General features: G+C 37.9%; 1 protein-coding gene across 5 annotated transcripts in view; it reads left to right on the top strand.

Annotated features, from left to right (window-relative positions):
* tspan11 (tetraspanin 11) overlaps window positions 1–8315 on the top strand; it is a 95692-nt gene extending 87377 nt beyond the window's left edge. For 3 of the 5 annotated variants that reach the window (XM_066724080.1, XM_066724084.1, XM_066724082.1), the window contains 2 exons: window positions 61–141; window positions 4200–8315. In XM_066724080.1, the coding sequence (XP_066580177.1) occupies window positions 61–138 (78 nt within the window). In that variant the 3' untranslated portion in view covers window positions 139–141; window positions 4200–8315. The remainder of the gene's footprint in view (window positions 1–60; window positions 142–4199) is intronic. The other 2 variants (XM_066724081.1, XM_066724083.1) reach the window with 1 other exon arrangement.
* Window positions 8316–14482: the final 6167 nt, after the last annotated feature.

Genomic DNA, 14482 nt, shown 5'->3' on the forward strand with positions numbered 1-14482 from the left:
AGCGCGTTCATGTCCTGTCTGCCGTTGTGAACTAACCTTGTTTCACTCATCTTGTGCTAGCTGGCTGGCGCAGTCCTGACCGCCTCTTTTATCTATCTGCTCTATAAAGAAGAGGAAGAGGAGTTCTCTGACATGTGATTGGTTAGCCTCCGTTTCATTTGATTCTGCAGGTTTGGGAGGTGGTGGGGGGGTGCGCATGAATTTGGTCATACTTTAGTGCTCCATTGCAGCTGTGCTTACTGTGGCTAATGCAGGCTTTGCAGCTGGGCTCTAAAAGCAGTTGGGGGGGACGCTGAATGATTTGCATTTAAGTTGCATCTGCTTCCTCTGCATGCTGACTGACACATCGCTGAAAAGGCAGTAATTTGATATTTCACCTGTCACATCTAACCATTAGTTGCCCCAGTGGATATTCACACCACAATCTCTCCTGTGATGTTTGTTTTTTGGAAATCATCGCTCGTACACAGATTTACACGTGCAGAGTGGTCTTGTGTTCCTCTTCCCTCGTTGTCACTAAACTGACAGCATCCTTATCAGCGGACACCTGTTCGGACGGCCCAGTGGTGCTCACAGTAAGTCTGTAACCGGCACACAATCTGAATTAAGTCCCATCGACAAGTCCATTTCCAGGGCTGCAATTAACGTGATAGATTTTTCTCCTGATTTCTGCTAAACCTCATAAATCAAGTTCCTTATTTCATAACCATGGTTTATCAATCATCTGTTCATCGGTCATCACTCAGTCCTCACCCCCCGTGCCATTTAATTCCATTTGGAAGGGTAAATAATTAATTTGATGGATAGACTTCAACATGACCTTCAAAACTAAAAGTTATGACAGTGGGCAGAGGAAAATGGAGGTGAGGAACGTGTATTGAATAGCCATGCACAGTTGCGGAGGATGGCCATAGATCACGGACTATTTTACTGAATATTTTTGTGTATGTGTGTCAGAATGATTGTAATTTCAAACTACACAATTCCATTGAGAATAATATCACACAACAGTTATCTTTCGAGATGAGAATATTACCCAAAAGGGACATTGCACTTTACCATGGGAACTTATGGACGAGTTTCCTGAAAAAGGTAGAAGTGTTTTTCAGCCACAACGTATACTTTTTGTCTATGTATTGACCTGACAGTAAGATTCAAGTCTCAATAGTGGAATACAGAATAACCTGTGTGGTTGTAAAAAGTAAAACTTTTTTTTTTTTTTAGTATCTCATTAGTTTCTTGTTGACACTATAAGTGTCTTTTAAATTCGCCCTATGAGAAAAATCACATTTCATCTACTCAGTATATTTATATAAAACTAATATTCCTGTAGTTATAGTTCTCTTTAGACCTAATAATATGCATAGTACATGACATCCAAAAGACCATTTCAAATTCATATTGTATTTGAACAACCGCCAATAAAACAGTTGGTGCATATTTTCATAAGTGTTTAAGCTGCTTTATCTGAGTTCTCCAGTTCTAACTGCTTCTGAACAAGGATTGGAAAACATAATGCATAACATAATACTGTTCCCATGGATATTTCTAAAATGATCTTCATTTGTAAGAGCTGCCTTAGGTGCTTAGCTTTTTTTAGTTCATACATTTATTTATTTATTTATTTCTTCTTCAAACATATTCATTAATTCTTGTTTTCTCCAGGACTAGTTTTAATTTCCTATTTTGCATTCTGCTGTTCATTAAGCCAATTAACCAAAATTCTACGGTCAATAAAAAACAAAAACAGCATTATTATAACTGAGGAAAATGTCAGCTCTTTATTACGTTATGTAATTAGACATGTCAGGTATTAAGCTCCCCTTCTGTATTTTGAGCACAATAGAACAAATGCTAGGGATCATTTTAAACTTAACTCAGACAACATCATCAATTAAATCAGATATCATCAGACTCTTAGACCATGTTTTAAAGACAATTAGACAAAGGTGATCAAACGAATGGTTTTGTTATGAATTGGCCAGTCTATAAGGCCAGAGAGGGGTGCAGGCATTCAGTCCTCCAGGTATCGATCTGGCCAGACGTTGAATGTACTTCTCTTCTCCAGCAGCTTGGCTATCTGAGCTGATCTGTAATGTGAACCTTGAATGGGCTTCTCCATATTGAAAGGAGATGAAAAAGCATGTTGCAAATTAAATAAAAATACATGGTTTAAATGTTTCTTTCTTTCTGATAAAATCCCCCGCAAAAGAGCATGCCAGTCTAACATGGACTCCTTTGCCTACGACAAACGCCATTTTGAAATTCTTATCAGATTTTAACATGGTGTCATTTTAAATGGAAATGTGGACTTTTTTTAAGATTTAGTAATAGCAAATAGGTCGCCAGTTTGTCTGTTTACAATCTAACAAATAAAACAAATTCCACCATTCAACATAACTCAGACCAATGATCTACACAAAGGTTTATATAGTGCCAGTGGAGTATACAGTTGTATCTTACATTTTTTGAACTGCCCCATTTGACAGTGAACCGCAGTCAAACCCACAAACATGTTTAAATTTGTCACAATTGAACAGGCTGCAAAAGCTCTGTTCCTGAACAAACACATTAATACAGTCTTTCAAAACAGTATAATTAAAAAAAATATATAGGGGCAAATATAGTATCCGTTCTTTAAGGAATCTAATTACTTGACAGAAACCATATTGGGGTTTATAGACAAAATAATACAGAAATCATAATTGTTTTAAAATGGTGAGATTCTGAAGTAAAAACCCAAAGCAGGCATTGGTACAGAAGTAATTGGGAACCCAACAGCTGCTCATTGAAAACAGATCTTGTTTTATTGTGGCATTCTTCTGAAAACTATAGAGCCATGCCAGTGCCTGCTGGGTCCCAATTGTCATCTCCTTTACATCATCACACTAAGAGGCAGCCTGCCAGACTCAAGATGCATTGCGGCGCTGGAGTTGAAATCTGATCGAAGAGCTCCTTTGAGTCTCCCAGTTTGCTTGGCGATTCCATGGTATAAAGAAGCCTGACTCTTGTTCATGTGAAATACTACCTATATACCCATGTAAACGAATAATGCGTCAATCCCTAAAACTGATTTACAGTTAAAAAACAACGAACAAAACACTAGAATTCTCAGTGCAATCTATCATTCCGAAATCTACTCTCAGCATTCTGCTCCGATCAGCCTGTTTTAATGATCAGGAACTATTAACAGTCACTTTACATAGACTTCCTGGTCCGTTTCATTTTTGGACATCCGCAAAGTAGACTGGACATGTCAGCATAAATAAAGCAGGTGTCCGGGCCTTAGGCCACACTGCAAACCCATTTAGAGAACACTACCTCCTCAGTAATTCAAGGGTAATGATACAGGAATTCACATGACGTCTTGATCATCCGTTTCTTTGATCTCCATCATCAGTATTACCTATGGGAAGTAGCAATGGACATGATCAGCATCAACCACAGTTGAGGACGGAATGCTTGTTGCACTGAAATGGTCTAACAGTCTAAAGACGCAGAAATGTGGCTTCTCACTAACAATCACAAGATTTAGGAACAAAATTGACTTTTGGGGGTCTCATTTCAAGCAGTTATTAGCCTCTTAATGCAACACGTTTACTAAATAATGCTTTCCAGCTATTGTTATAGAAAAAAAAATTGAGATGTCATTTTATTGGCCGTGAAGATAACCAGTATACTAGCATCATTGTCCAAGACTGTTTACTGATTTTTCTTCTTCTTCCTAACCTTTATTTATCTAATTATATTAAAATCCTTCAATGTCTTTTTTTTATTTGTTTGTAATTTAATGCATCATACAAATGTAACCATTAGAGGGTGACCTTCACTTTGAATGTTTAGTTTTTTTGACTGTCTCTAACAAAAAGTAAAATTGCAGAATAAAAGCAAAATATATAAAAAATTACTTAATTCTCATTGGACACCACAGTGGAAGTTTAAATATAGCCGCTGTTCCCTGGTCTCGGATCGTCGCGTCCCGCCAGTGGTAGTAAGTGTTACAGAATGTGCAGAGGAATATGACCTATTGGAAGCACCACTGAGGAACCCCTGGTGGAGTTATATTTCCCATAGTAACTGTAAACGGCAACACTTCAATGCTTTTAAAATACTTTTAACTCTTTTAAAATGTACCATAGACCGTTCCTTTCAATTAGATTAATATCGACTTCACTCTTCAATTTGTGTTTCTATTGCAGATCTGTGGAATGATTTTTACCTGTTGCCTGTATCGAAGAATTAAACTGGACCCCTACTGAGAACCGGACACTCCAGCACGACGCCCTTTCAGGATAAACACCTGCCTGCTTAATATAAATGACAGTCTGGACTCTTGGGATGTGTGCATGGATGCTTACAGACATTTGTTTTGTTTTGTTTCACAATTTGTTTTAAATTAAAAATGTTAGGCAGGCTACTCTCTATCATACTGTAGCTGCCTTTTTCCAAAATACTTGCCCTATATATATATTAGTGTGTGTGTGTGTGTATACATTAGTGCAATTAACACAGTAATAGTGTATATACATCAAGTCCCAGTCACAATCTATTTCCAGATCCTTAGACTTAAATCTAAACACTACATCAGTTCTTTATTAATCTTATTATATCTATGTGACAGGATTAGGTAGTGGTTTTGCAAAAAACAAAAAGACCATATATCTCACACATGAAGGATTGATATTCTGAATTCCTCAGAATAAAACTAACGTATTATAATAATTGCCATTATTTATAAATGTGCAGAAACTTTTTTTTACATCTATTTTAAAAGATTAAATTGTAAACCATTAGCTAGAAGTATTTTTCTAATCAGTAATTATAATATTAAGTAGTATTAACTTGTTGAAGAAAAAAAAAACACAAAAAAACATTACCAAACATTAAGTCTGCTTCGTTACCGAAGCAACGATGGCCACATGATCCATTAGTAGATTTTAAAAAATGTTGTTTAACTTGAATGAAGCTGACATTTTGCACTTTGGACAACGCACAGATTCTTGTGTTGATGCTGTTTTATTTTGTGAGCATGTGGCTCGAGTGCAATGCCAGCTGGCACTGGTTTCATTTGGTTGGCTGTCATGAGGAGCGATATCAATTCCACCCTTTGGAGAAATCTGTGAAAATAAATTGCAGCTTGCCTTTAATTTTCTAAGTCAGTTTACATCTATTGTAAGTGCTTCCCTCGGGCATTGTATTTGTTTTTTTATAATGCATCGATAATCAAAGAAAAATCTCCAAAAAAGTTAACAGGTGTTCGGAAACAAACAGAGTTTGAAGAACATGGATAGTTTCAATGCATTTCTTCACAGGGGGTGATGAACAGTGGCTGGAAATAGCTGATCTAATCTTGTCATTTAATGTGTAACACTGTGAGTTGGGTGCATTTAGTGGGAATTAAAAAACAAATAACAAAAAAAGTTGCATACACCTTGACGTAGGGTGCAACATCTCACTTGTTTGTTACGTGTTTTTATCAATTTGATTATCATTCCCCTGAGAAGTGGCGTATAACTGCAGCTCCTTCCCTGCTGAGAAGTCTTTTTTAGCTTTTAATCTCCCCCATTTTCTTTTTTATTGTGCATCTTAATTGCTTTTGAGCTGCGCGTTAAGCCCTTTATGCTTTAAAGGTCTAACAACTGAAGTTCTGATATCCATTCTCTTTAATGAGCTTATGTGCTTTCAGCTGCTTGCCTCTGTTCTGTTTTGATCAACCTTTCGAACTTGGCCTTTTAATATATCAATGCAGCTGCAAAACTGCAGACTGTCTTGGCTTTTGGGTCTAAGTTTATGTCAATATCCTACATTTTGAAGACCAATACAGATCGGGGGGCTAATTCAATATGGAAGATGATCTGCCTTGGGGAGCCTATGAAAGCCATCAATCTCTTACTCTAAGGATCTCCATTATAAAAGCAGATAAACCCATCGTTGTATATAACACTGTTTATAGTGTTAAACGCTTACAGGCCAACCTTAATGTTCAATTATCTGCAGTAAGACTTGATCAAACTGTTCCATAAATGAAAACAAAAGGGTCCAGTGTTTACGAATGTTGTCCTTACACAAATCTCAAGTTCTCACTCATTTCTTGGGCTCCCCCTGTGTTGTTCTGTAAACTTGCTTCCCTGTCGCACTTCATGTCAATCTGCTGTGAAAGTGCTAGCCACAGCATCACATGAGAATTATGCAGATGTTGTATCAAACACATGCTAATTGCAGATCCAAACAAATCACATAACCTGCTGCTCAGCGGACACAGTGATCATGTGTGAATTATTAATATGATATATGAGAAACTCTCAAAGCAATATGATCCAGTTTCCCCTATTGAAAGCAAGGAATTGTTGTGTCCGATGTAGCGCCGCGGTCTGGTGGTGTTAGTTTTGTTTCTCTGCACTGGAAAGCTCAATACTGCCCCTAGACTATCCTTATTTTCTGTCTCTATTGCCATGAAACACAACCGCCTTTACTGCTTAATTTACGTGACCGAGACCAAGAAACAACAGTTTTATATCTAATGATGTACAAGGTAACCAAGAAAGCATCAGACATGAAGTTCAATAAGGCATTTTTGAAAGTTTAAGCAGGTTCTGTGGGAAATGTTATATTGTGTATCTACCTACTGTCATTAATCACCTATTTGTGCGACTTTCTTTCGGAGCCAGTCTTTGACATGGTAGGTATGACGTGCTGTCAGGAATACTAATTCTTCACAGTGTTTCAGTCTTGCAGCCAACATCAAATATTGTAATACAGTGAGTCTTTTGTCAGCGAGGTTAAAAACATGGAAATTGAATAACATAAGCATGTAATTTAATGTAACCAAATCTAGTTCAAAATGTTTGATCTGACAAAAGAAGTCCTGATGGATTTTGAAAGAAGCCCGGCTGTAAAACAGTAGTTTCAGAGACTCTGTAATCAGTGTGGAATAACAGGAGCAGTGTGTTTCAACTTAAGGAAGCCGGAGCCAAGACTGACAATCAGACTGACAGCCGCAATTCAGTAACGTGCATCTGCAGCTTCCAGGCAGGGGAAACGAAAAGAAAAGCAGTTTCACTGTAGTTGTCGGGGTGTAGCCTTGAGAAAAAGTGACTTCTGTTGATCAGTCCCACTTTGTAAAGCTGATTCCTAATTAAATTTGGATTTTTAATGGCTGGCTGTGATTTACGGTAACTTTCCTTCTGTGTATTGTTACTGGGACTTCTAAATATTTAATTTAAGTAATTTGAGAGAACGGAAAATATGAAAACAAGTCACAGCTGCTCGGTTTCACCCTCAGCAGTGAATTTGTGTTCCTTGCTTTTCATTAAAATATGACCTTCATTGACGTATAAGATGGATATGTGATGTACATAGTACTGCTGTTGAAAGCTGATACAGGCCTTCTTTTTTGTTGGATGCTCAAAATAACAGGCTTTGAAAAGATGAAATCCTTTTACAGTGGAACTGGTATTGGTTTAAAAAACAATCATTCATTTGTTCAATATGAATCAGTCATCTGCCTATGGTTCTATTCATAAACCCCTCTTTGTAATATCCATAATGACTCCAGAAACAACAGCTTATAGATTAATATCACTTTGTTTCTCCACAACACAAAAAGTGGGTTTGTTAATGTTTTATAAATACTTTGTGTTATTAGCCCTCAATTTTACGAATTGATACTGTGAATTAACAGACGTAAGTAACTACAACATGGATATACAACTATAGTATACTATATAATATATTTAGTTCAAAACTCAACATGGCTAAAAACATATGAATGAAGTCCTTGGAGCTCCTGTATTGTATGTCCAAATGTCAGGATGATTTCCAAACCAATGTTTTATTGCTATTATGTGTTTGTTTCTTCATCACTAATACATCATAATATCTTTATTTTTCTTGGTGCTTGATCGAAGGAGCATCTCGGTCACACACACACTGTATTCGGGAGTTGTTTTTTGTTGTCGTTGTTCAGATGAGTGCCTGCCTCCTGACCAGATTACACAGTATGTTTCCATTCATCTCATTGGAGCGTGTAATGGCAATGGTATTCTCTAATGTGTAGCTAGTCAGAAATAGGCCAGACTGTATTAATGTAGTTCTTACCTTAATGCCTTAACTGCAATGTGGCCTTTTGCCAGCGTTTATCTTTTTGAGTAGTTTAGAGATCAAAAAGATACTTATCGGAATGTACAGCTGAGAGATTTCTTTTCGGTTTGTGAAATGTATCAGAGTGTGTACTGTACGAGGTTTTGGCTACTGACCTTATGTATATCTACCTGTAGGTCATTGTTGTGTTCAATAAATATGACTTTATATTTTAAGACTTCATTGTTGTATTTCTGCATGCATTTTCTTCCTTTTCACTCCAGTAATACCTCGAATATGTGTAAAGGCTTGGAAGAAATGTTTTAGTATAACAAATTAAAGCATTTCACTTTTCAAAAGCAGAAAGCATGCCAGCATAATGTAAAATCACATCTGTGTTTCTTTTTTTTTTTTTTTTTTTTTTTTTTTAAGTATTTGCCAACTGCCCGCTCAAATTGTGGACGTGGCTCATTTCACAGGAAAATGTCTGTGAAACACCACATGTAGAGCAGTCAGCGAGATCGGTCATTCTAGCATGTTCTGCTAGCTATACTGTTTAATTTCACAACACTCGTGTATTACTGTACGTTATTCTGCGTCCTCTGGGGATTTTATCACCAGTGATCCTGGAGGGCTAGAGAAACCGCTGTGTGTGTCTTCTGTGTGGCACGAGACGCTGGCACAGTTTTGCCTGGCACACGTGCTCTGTGCGGTCAGGACACCAGCAGCTGGTCTTCATGAGAGCAGGGTACATGGTATTTGGGGAAGAGGGAACATGTCACAAGGCAGACTAAAGAATGACAGTGGGTAGCTCCTGTGTACGCTGGGCTCAATTAAAATATATGCTGACCAGCTGTGATAACACGGTGCCGAATACTGGGGAGCTGCTCAAGCTGTACTAATGTAGTATGTGTAATTGTAATTGATTGCAATTAGCTCGATCCTATTTGGAGAGTTAATGACACAACAAACAGTGATATAACAGTTTTTTACTGTCATGTGAAAAGCCCGGACCTCTGTGTGCGGCCCATTACTGGCAAAAGAACCTCATTGATCGAGTGTCTGGGCCATCCTGTGCTGCAGGACGAAATGCAGAATATTCCTCATTAATCAACGCGATTGTAGCAGCTATTAAAGGGTTCATATAAACCCAATCGATACAATATTAAATACCTCTGTTCAGTTTTCAGTGAGTTTGATTCAATTTGATCTTTTTATAGCAATTTGCTTTATGGAGAGCGATTGAGAGCGACTCAGAATTGAAGCGTGCGGAGGCTCGTGCAACACACTTGTCCTGAAGGTACAGGACACGACTTGTAACCTCTTGCTCAGTCACCAAATTCATTCAGATTGGAATATATTTGTTCAGATGTACTTCGGTTTCAAAAATAATACCTGAGTGTGTATATTTTCCTAAGTCGCAGTTTAAATACAATGATTGCTTCTTTGCTGGAGGTCACAAGGTCACTTCCTCTGATGATCTCAGTGTTTTGGGGAAAAGCAGGTATTGATTGCCTACAATATGAAATTTAATTTTTATAAATCATTGAAAATGGCAAGGATGCAGTTTCGTAAACACAATAGCCTAACCTTGAGTCATCTTTCATCTGACACACAAATGTGGAAGTGAGTGGGAATAGGTGAAGAGATCACTTTAAATTAGTCAGATATTGGGCATCTTTAAGGGGCTGGAATTTATATATATGTGTGTGTCTGCACATGTATGAATATATATGTGTGTGTGCATATGTATGTAATATAAGTGTGTTTGTGTGTGTGTGTATATATATATATATATATATATATATATATATATATATATATATATAATGTATATATAATGTGTGTATATATATATAATGTATATATAATGTGTGTATATATATATAATGTATATATAATGTGTGTATATATATATATAATGTATATATAATGTGTGTATATATATATATATATATGTACAGACAGGTGACAGATGAGCTGTCATTTGGGGTTTTGATGATGGTGGTGGAGAGCGCTGTCTAACACGTTGGTCCAGAATCTCCCATAGGTGTTCAATTAGGTTGAGATCTGGTGATGGTGAAGGCCATAGCATATGATTCACATCATTTTCATACTCATCACACCATTCAGTGACCCTCGTGCCCTGTGGATGGGGCATTGTCATCCTGGAAGAGACCACTGCCATCAGGATAGAAATGTGAAACCATAGGATAATGGTGATCATTCAGAATAACTTTGTCATGATTTGCAGTGACCCTTCCCTCTAAGGGGACAAGTGGACCAAAACCGTGCCAGGAAAATGCCCCCCACAGCATAACAGAGCCTCCGGACCCCCTCACTGTAGGGGTCAAGCAGTCAGGCCTGTCCCGCTCTCTTGGTGTCCCACACATGCACTCGCCCACTTGTCGAGGACAGTAGCCAGTTGAGCATCTGTGTGACTGAAGCTCCTGCCATTCGTGCCCCAATAATGACCCCTCTTTCAAAGTCACTTAGATCCTTTCCTCTTGCCATCTTGATCCAAAATTGAGGTCAACTGGACCTGCTCAGCATTTGTATACATGCCACAGAGCAGGATAGGATGTTAATTATGCCTTGAACTTAACTGTATTTTTGCACTTTGTTTTGCACTTATGTTGTAAGTCGCCCTGGATAAGGGCATCTGCCAAGAAATAAATAAAATAATAATAATAATAATTGCTTTATTGTATCATGCAGTACACCTGTTTGGAGGCATCTGCATTCGTTATGTTCCTCCACTCATTTATTTAGGTTTTTCCATTAATTTGTCAGCCGTCTGTATATGTGCATGTGTATATTTCATCTTAGTGCATTTCTAGAACTTGATGCGTAAAGAAAGCTACAAGCTTCAGTCAGACTGTTTCAGAATAAGTAGGCCAGTGAAAGCAAATGTATTCCCTCAATATATAATTAATATGTCCCATTAAGGCGGATATTATTGTTAAGCACTAATTCGTATTATTTCTTAAAACCCACCAAAAAGAGTGACAAACCCATATGGACACATCTGTGTTACACAGGTGCTTTTAAGTGTTAGATTCTCTCAAACGTCTTGATCGCTCACAAATGTGCTGCAAATGTGCTGCCTGTTCCACCTTCCAACTCCCACATGCTTCCCTTTGTCATTCTCAGACACAGGCTTTCATGAATGTCTTTTACATCTTTCTGTTCATTTTTAAGTACCACAAGACACACACACACTTTGCCGAAAGATCAATCACTGCAGCAGATCTCTTGGCATCTGTTTTGCAAGTTCAGTGAATTCTCTTTTCGATGGAGAAAAAAAGGAGACATCAGTGAAATGATTTCCATTAAATTAAAGATCACTCCGTCAGGCTATTAGCTCGACTTTAAAAAGCCACTTAGTATTTGTGCGCACGTGCTGTCGTGTGCTGGAATGCTGGCTGGGCTAATGTCTAACGATGCCCCAGGTGGAATGGCTGGCCTGTCGTTAAGGCCAGGATGACAGGGCTGCAGCCACAAAGGAATGCCATCAAGGAAGCAGAAAAATAGGACCGTGTTTTCAAAGGGTCCTAAAGGTCAGAAAAAGGACATACCAGTCTGTATGTGGTCTTTGTTGCCTGCCAGGTTTGCAGTTTTATCAGTTTGCCTCCAGAGATGTTATTATAGAGAAACAATTGCCAGAACTCAAAGACTAATTCAGTTTGCTCAATTCTGCAAACTTATTTGTGAGAAAGCTATACCCAAGTGCAGAATTAAAAGCACTGGTACTCCAATACTTATCGACATATTTCGCTTTTCTTATTTTCCAGTTGGTTCCACAGACTTGAATGCACATGCAACTGGCGCCATTCGAAGCATCATCGCGTTCTCTAAATGCACAAAGGACAAACCAAACACACCTGTGCACAACACCTCCGTCAACTCGCATTGCTTCCTGGATGTGAACAACGGCTCAGTCCCACAAAGGGTGCGCCATAATTAGGATACCATTCCTCTCCCAGCTACAGCGCACCCTGACGATAAAGCAATTAGCCAGGGCTCTGCTGACTTTTCGCTCTTTATAAATAGCTGTTGTGGAACGGCCAAATTAGCTTTGGATCTGCGAATTACATTATGGGATGATCAGGTCTATTTCCCCCATGTTTTCCACTGCAGTTAGATCACTATGTGATGCCTGAAAACAGACATTGGACTCACAACTATGATCTAAGGGCTGTATTTATCATTTTCTGTCAAGCGTAGCCACGGCCTGTGTCGCTCCCTGGACCCTTATTTCCTCAAGGCAATCAAATGAATATGTCAGGAGCAGTAGGCAAACTATTACAGCACACTGACTGCCCCTCTTTAAAATTAATTGGTATCTCATTAACGTCTGTACGAATTCCTACAGGGTGACAGCAGATCCAGGGTTTTGTATTGTATGCAGCCACTTTTAAACCATCAAGACTGGTCTGTTTACAAGGCTAAGTGGAATTGGTTTCCCTATTAAAGAGTATTATATGTTTACGGTGCTTATAACCCATCGCCACGTAATTACAACCAGATACCTCTAATTATTCTTACCAAAATGTATATATTGAACACATTAATGGTAAAAGGTTAAAGCGTATCTCACTTAGGGTGTCTTTTCTAAAGCATTTAGGGTGGATAAGTCACATTATGCCCTTTCACCTCACAGGAAGAAAGATGCTGCCAAAAATACAAAGGCACTTTAGCGTTTCTGACCCCTATGACATTTAGTAGTTTTATTGCTGGGTTACCACATTCCAGTGATAACCAATGATGTGGGAAGAACAAAGGATATAGAGTTCACTTATCAGTTAAAAGCATTGGCACTGACGCATCCAAACACCTTTCAACAACGGAATCAAATGTTTAATGTCCTCTCCGCAACGTTTGTCATTCAAACCCTTTCTTCAGCACAATATTATCCTGCAGTTGTGCTCAGTAACCAGGAGGTGGCGTCTGCTTGTCCATTGATAGTTGCTAACAAAGAGACGTGGCTTTTTTATTGTCTCTTTTTACGATTGAATTTTTAAAAACGTATAAAATCACACAGAATCGTATTGAAGAAGCAATCAAGGGAGCAGCAGCATCAGAATTATGATTATTTATCAGACTGCAATAAACATCAGCTGAGTTTTGAAGCCAGACATTCTTTCTTCTATCAATTATGTACATACTGTACATTTGTGTTGCCATTTCAGTTGGCCTTGACGGTCTGAAACAGATGTGCCGTGAAATGAGAATGATCTCTGGCAATAAAAACAACAAACTGGGTAATAAAATAAAACAGAAGCCCATATAATATACCACTTACTCCGTAAGCACTGTACTGTCAGAACCTTTTGATTAAACAATTAAAGTTATTACATAAACCACGAAAGCATATTTTCTAACATTTGAAAAAGGACCATGTGTTACAAACATACGTGCATTTTATTTTATTTTATTTTATTCTGAATGTCTGTACAAGACCAAATAACACATACGCATATTACAAATACAATTAAGTCATGCAAACTCATTTCCACCAAACGTTTAGTGTGAATGAATCAGTCTTCAGATGTACCAGCTCAACCTTTGTTGTTCTTTTGTAAAATGATTTCTGATTTTTCTCTCTTTTCTTTAAGGGTAGAAAATTGTTGGAGATATCATTTTCTAGAATTGGCTGATCTGCAGGGTCATTAACCGCATAAATGCAATAAAAGTACAGTTACACTATATTGCTTGCTGATACAAAGTTTTCCACTGTGTCATAGGTGCAAGGGAGTATAGGGGATATATTTCTAGAAGCTCAGCTTCTTAAATTTTCTCCCTTGCCAGTTCTAGATAGCAAGTGGGAAACATTTAATTAACTTCAGACATAAACAACTGCAGCACCTATATTACTGCAATGCATCTGGGTGGTAGTTAGAAAACAGGATGTAAAAGCATCGCTTGGGCCTGTCCATCGCTCCACTGAGTGTGCGGAGAAATTGCTTACTAGACAAAGATGTTCAATCCATCCATCCATTCACTCACAATAAATCAAACGCTTTTCTGTTTTATTGAGCTCCTTTTCGTAGTGAGCGCCATCTCAGTATTTTATATAGATAAACTCCTTTAGGGGCCATTATGTGCTAAATTATTATTTTATGGTTGTAATACTCTTGGCACTATCAAGTGTGAAAACCCAAAAGGCTGTTCATCCGTATGTCACCTACCTATAAAGCTGTCTTTATTTACTTATATAAAAGTAGAAGTATAGTAAATGTCAAGTCCAGATGGATTTGCAGGTTGCTGTTTTTTTTTTTTAGAGGAATACACTGTGTAGAAGAATTAAAAGGTGTGTATGTATATATAATACACACACACACACACACACACTATGAGGAATACATAATTCATTATCTCCTTTTTATAACCAATATTTTCT

This window comes from Amia ocellicauda, chromosome 15 (genome assembly GCF_036373705.1).
Source record: "Amia ocellicauda isolate fAmiCal2 chromosome 15, fAmiCal2.hap1, whole genome shotgun sequence".
Taxonomy (NCBI): Eukaryota; Metazoa; Chordata; class Actinopteri; order Amiiformes; family Amiidae; genus Amia; species Amia ocellicauda.